Below are 5,681 nucleotides of genomic sequence, written 5' to 3' on the forward strand. Positions count from 1 at the left end.
TTTTGGTCCTTCGAGCCGGATCTCAAACCGGCATCCGCGAGTTCGGGAGTGCTGTCCGTGTGTAAGTGGAGCCGAGTCAGTTGGAAGGAAGGGACACACGCTGTATCATGGATATCAGCACCGTGCTCGCGAGTCAACACGACATCTTTGGCCGCATGGCTCGCTCGGTCGACAATCTCCGCAAGCTCGGCGCGGCCAACATCACCGTGACCGCCGTCGAAACTCGCCTCAAGATACTCGACGGTCTGTGGAACAAATTCACGGCACAGCACGATCTCGTCCTGGCTGGGTACAAAACCGGCTATGCAGAGAGTGAGTACGCTAAGACAAACCTTTACGACACCGTTGAGACGACCTACGTCCAACAGCGCTGCGCACTCAGCGGGTACCGACCGACGGGCCCCGCCGCCGCAGCTCCAGCCGCGCAAACCGAGTCCAGAGATCAGCAGGCCTCGAAAACCGCTCTACCGCGCATCAAACTTCCTCAATTTTCGGGCGCGTACGAGGATTGGCCGTCATTCCGCGACCTGTTCTCGTCTGTCGTTGGAGAGAACCCCGCTCTCTCTAAGGTCGAGCGGCTGCACTATGTCCGATCGTGCCTGCAAGGGAATGCGGAGAAATTAATAAAGACACTTACGATTAGTAATGAGAATTATGATCGCGCGTGGACTACTCTCTCCAAGCACTTCGATAACAAACGGGAGCTTATCCGCTCCAATTTCGCGACCTTTACTTCCGTGCCAAAAATGAAGAGCGAGAGCGCGGAGGAGCTCAATCGTATACTTGCCGCCGCAACCGCCGCAGTAAACGCGCAGGAAAGTATAGGCCGACCGATTCAATCCCACGGGATGGACCTGTTCAACCACCTGGTCGCCGAGTTGTTCGATCCGCGAACTCGGCTTGAATGGGAGTCCTCCTCTTCTGACTCAAGCGAACCTGCCGATCATGAAACACTTATCGAGTTCATGACGAAACGAATACTTACCTTGAACGCCGCCAAACCAAGGTCCGCCGGGAAGGTGCTGCCTGACGCGCCGCGAACAGCTAAGGCTCATCACGCCAAACGTGAAAGCGAGACCGCGACCTGCGATCTGTGCAAATCCAAACACTCCCTGTGGCAATGCCCCGCGTTCAAGGCCAAGTCCGCTGCAGAAAGGAAGGAGCACGTAAATTCCGGGCGACTATGTTGGAACTGCCTCGGTCGTCACGCGGTCGCCAAATGCCAATCCACGCGTAATTGCTTCTCCTGCGGGGCACGGCACCACACTCTGTTGCACGACGCGAGCGCGCTCCCCATGCCGGTGGAGGCAAGCTCGCTGACCACCTCGCGACGGTGCGATAACAGTGGCTCAGTCCTCCTGGCGACTGCACGCGTACTCGTAACCGACCGCCATGGAGAAGCTCACACTGTCCGCGCACTAGTGGACCAAGGGTCCGAGGTGTCCATTGTCTCTGAGGCACTGGTCCAGAGACTCCGTCTCCCGCGTTCGCGCACCGCGGTGTCGATCCTCGGGATTGGGGGATCCAAGTCCGGAACGGCACGGGGAAAGGTGGCTCTCCAACTCACAGGTCAGACCACCGGCGCCGAGGTGTCCGTCGACGCGTACGTGCTCCCGCGGCTCACTCCGTACACGGGACCCGCGACAAACCGCGAGGCCGATTGGCCTCACATTCGAGGCCTACCTCTGGCCGACCCGCAATTCAACGCCGCAGATCAGATCGGGCTACTGCTCGGCGCTGAGGTATGCGGCGTCATCTTGGAGAGTGGACTCCGCAAGGGAGGTCCGCACTCACCGCTTGCCCAGAAAACCTCTTTGGGCTGGATCCTGTCCGGGTGCGGTGAGTCAAAAGCCATCACTAACTCGCGTGGAGCGCACCAATGCACCCTGGATCGCGATCTGAACGACCTGGTGCAGCGCTTCTGGCTTCAGGAGAAGGAGCCCTCGGTTCTCCCTGCTCTCACGCCCGACGAACAACGCTGCGAAGATTTCTTTGCCCGCACTCATTCACGCAATAGCACTGGGCGATACATCGTTCGGTTGCCCTTTTCCGCCAAGCCCGCCACTCTCGCCGGTACGCGAAAGCCCGCCGAAAGACTACTGGCTGCTATGGAGCGCAAGAGCCAGAGCGACCCACGCTTTGGCAGCCTCTACCGGACCTTCATGCAGGAGTACGCTGACCTGCATCACATGGAGAAAGTTAGCCACACGCCCGTCCAACAGAAAGAGATATGTTTCTTGCCTCATCACGGGGTGATGAAAGAGGCCAGCACATCGACCAAGCTCAGGGTTGTGTTCAACGGATCGCAGCGCACCGGATCAGAGGAAACGCTGAACGGCTGCCTGATGATTGGAGCAAACCTACTGCCCGCGTTGGCCGACGTTCTGCTGCGATGGCGGTGGCACCGCTACGTGTTCATGACGGACATCGCCAAGATGTACCGTCAAATTCTTGTGCACCCTCATGATCGGGACTGGCAGAGGATCCTGTGGCGTCCGAGGCCCGACGGAGAAGCGCTAGAGTACCGCCTCAACACGGTTACCTACGGCTTGGCGTGCGCCCCGTTCCTCGCCATTCGGACGCTCCGTCAACTGACCGACGACGAGGGAGGCCGCTTCCCGCTGGGTGCTGCGGCGTTGAGGAGCGACTCCTACGTCGACGACATCGTCACCGGCGCCGACTCCGCGGAAAAGGCCAACTCAACGGCCCGAGAACTCCAGGACTTGTGCAAGGCGGGCGGGTTTTCCTTGCGAAAGTGGGCCGCTAACTGCCAAGCCGTACTTGCTGGAATTCCCGTAGAGCACCGCCTCCAAGTGTCCTCGCGACAGTGGAACGTGGACCGCCACTCCACCTTGGGACTGCTTTGGCACCCCGTCGAGGACTCGTTCGCCATCTCACTTCGCGCACGCACAATACCACCGCTCACGAAACGTAACGTGCTCGCCGAGACGGCCCGGCTATTTGACCCGCTCGGATGGCTGGCCCCCCGTGATTATTCGGGCGAAAATCCATATCCAGTCCGCCTGGATTCAACAGGTGGATTGGGACTCGACTCTCCCAGCGCCCGATGCCCGCCTCTGGCGAGCCTTCCTCGAGGACCTTCCGAGCCTCGAGGGAATGAGAGTGCCGCGATGGTTGGGCAGCGACATCGCCACGGCCGAACTCGAGATGCACGGCTTCGCCAACGCATCGGAGAGAGCTTACGCCGCAGTAGTGTATCTCCGCACTTCACGCCCCGACGGCAGCACGATAAACTTGCTCGCCGCCAGGAGCAAGGTCGCCCCGGTGAAGCCTGTATCTCTCCCTCGGTTGGAGCTTTGCGCTGCGACACTCTTGACCAACCTCGCGCATCACGTGCGCGAGGTATTGTGCTTGTCCACAGCCCCGCTCTTTTTATGGTCGGACTCCACGGTCACTCTTCACTGGATACGCGGCCACGCTTCCCGGTGGAAAACCTACGTGGCGAACAGGGTAGCACGGATCCAGGACCGCCTCCCCGGAGCGCAGTGGCTGCACACGCCTGGACACGAGACCCCGCGGACTGCGCTTCACGAGGCATCTCACCGAGCGAGCTAATTACTCACCCACTCTGGTGGTCCGGCCCCCCTTGGCTCAGTCGTACCCGAGATGCCTGGCCAACTCAGAAGGTCCATGAGGAAGACGAAGGCACTGGCGCCATTCCGGAGAGCCGCACCGTGGCTTGTGTCGCCACACATGCACCCACGGAACCTGAAACCCTCCTACGCTTTTCCTCCTGGCACTCCCTCCTCAGGGTCACAGCTTGGATGCTCCGCTGGAGATATCCTCACCATGGCCCCCTCGAACCTGACGAGTTGAGAAAGGCCTCCCTACTGTGGATACGCCTCGCTCAGGGCATCCACTATCCCGCCGAAATCAAAGCCGCCACACGTGACCGCGCCGTACTCGCCACGAGCCCCCTAGCCAAGCTGAGCCCCTTCCTGGATGAGGACAGCATCCTGAGGGTAGGAGGACGGCTGAGGAACGCGAGCCTTCCACGTGACGAGCGACACCCCATCATCCTGCCGCCGGCGTCATGGCTCACCCTCCTGATGGTGGATGCCCACCACCGTCGCTCGTTGCATGGCGGTGTGCAGCTCACCCTAGGGCTGCTGCGCCTTGAATATTGGCTGCCGCGAGGAAGAGCCGTGGTCAAGCAACGGCTGCGGCAGTGCGTGACGTGCATTCGCTGGCGAGGAACCGCACTCCAACCTACCATGGGCAACCTTCCGCGGGACAGAGTGACCCCCGCACGGCCGTTCACGAAGACTGGAGTCGATTACGCTGGGCCCGTGGCTGTTCGCACCAGCAAGGGACGCGGACAGCGCACCACCAAGGCCTTCATAGCGGTGTTCGTCTGCCTCAGCTCCAAGGCGGTTCACCTGGAATTGGCGTCCGATTACACCTCCGAGGCCTTCCTGGTGGCCTTCCGCAGATTCACCGCCCGCAGAGGCCTCTGCACGGACATGTATTCGGACTGTGGAACCAATTTCGTGGGGGCCGACAAGGAGCTCAGGCGTCTCTTCCAAGCCTCCTCGCGCGACGGCCACCGTATCGCCCGAGAGGCCGCTACCTCTGGAACTAAGTGGCACTTCAACCCCCCTGCCGCTCCTCACTTCGGAGGACTCTGGCAGGCTGCGGTAAAATCAACCAAGCACCATCTCCGGAGGGTGATCGGCGAGGCTAAGTTGACGTTCGAGGAATTCACCACCCTCCTTACTCAAATAGAGGCTTGCCTCAATTCCCGACCTCTTCGCGCGCTATCCGATGACCCCGAAGATCTGTCCGCACTCACTCCTGGTCATTTCTTGATAGGCTCACCACTGCTAGCTGTCCCGGAACCGTCACGCGACGACCAGAGGGAAGGCTCACTCTCCCGGTGGCACAATGTCCAAAGGATGCGCGACCACTTTTGGAAACGATGGTCGCACGAGTACCTTGCCGAAATCGCAACCAAACCGAAGTGGCACAAACCAGCAATCACACCGGAGATCGGCGCACTATGCATCATCCGCTCGGAGAACACTGCACCGACTCACTGGCCACTCGCGAGAATCACGAAGCTGCATCCGGGTGACGATGGAGTAGTCCGAGTCGTCACCCTTAGGACCGCCTCGGCGATCCTTGTGCGTCCGGTCACGAAAATTGTACCGCTGCCGGGCATTCGTGCCGCTACGGCTGAAATTTAATAAAACCACGATCGCGCACATCGCGGTCCTCGAATCGCGTCCCCTGAGTTACTACGCTCACAATCATTGAGCCCCACGAGTCGCGCGATTTCGCTCGGCAAAATCAGCTGTGCGAGCACGTGAAAAGCGCGTGCTCGCTACCGCGCCGCTGCAGCGGGCTCACGCGCGCTCCCACCGGCGCGCCACAGACTACCGCGCGCCAAGTCTTTGTGGCCGCAAGCATATCGGCGACATCACCTCATCATCGCACCTAAAATCATGTAGCCTAACCGACAGTCAGATATATGCATATATGTAAAATATGTTGCCGGACATCAGACACCTCCGCGCGGAATCATCCCTTCTAAATTTATTTCGCGCATAAGACGGCACTCTCGAGACTTAGTCAAATGAAATACGTTTTGTTTCCTCCATCTCTCTTAGCGAGGTGCTTGTCGCTTCATCCGGAACCGTCAAGGCGGGCGGGAATGTTGG

At 59.9% G+C, this 5,681-nt stretch overlaps 1 protein-coding gene across 1 annotated transcript; it reads left to right on the forward strand.

Annotated features, from left to right (window-relative positions):
- The first annotated feature begins 508 nt into the window (after positions 1 to 508).
- On the forward strand, positions 509 to 5,207 carry LOC105571078. Its single transcript, XM_012028551.1, has one exon. It carries the CDS (start codon positions 747 to 749, stop codon positions 5,205 to 5,207), a length of 4,461 nt encoding a protein of 1,486 aa, XP_011883941.1. The 5' UTR covers positions 509 to 746.
- The last annotated feature ends 474 nt before the right edge of the window (positions 5,208 to 5,681 follow it).

This window comes from Vollenhovia emeryi, unplaced genomic scaffold (assembly GCF_000949405.1).
Source record: "Vollenhovia emeryi isolate VEMERY1.0 unplaced genomic scaffold, V.emery_V1.0 DF941254.1, whole genome shotgun sequence".
Lineage (NCBI taxonomy): Eukaryota > Metazoa > Arthropoda > Insecta > Hymenoptera > Formicidae > Vollenhovia > Vollenhovia emeryi.

Coding starts and splice junctions, on each gene's coding strand:
- LOC105571078 (XM_012028551.1), top strand. CDS start 747: ATGAAGAGCGAGAGCGCGGAGGAGCTCAATCGTATACTTGCCGCCGCA.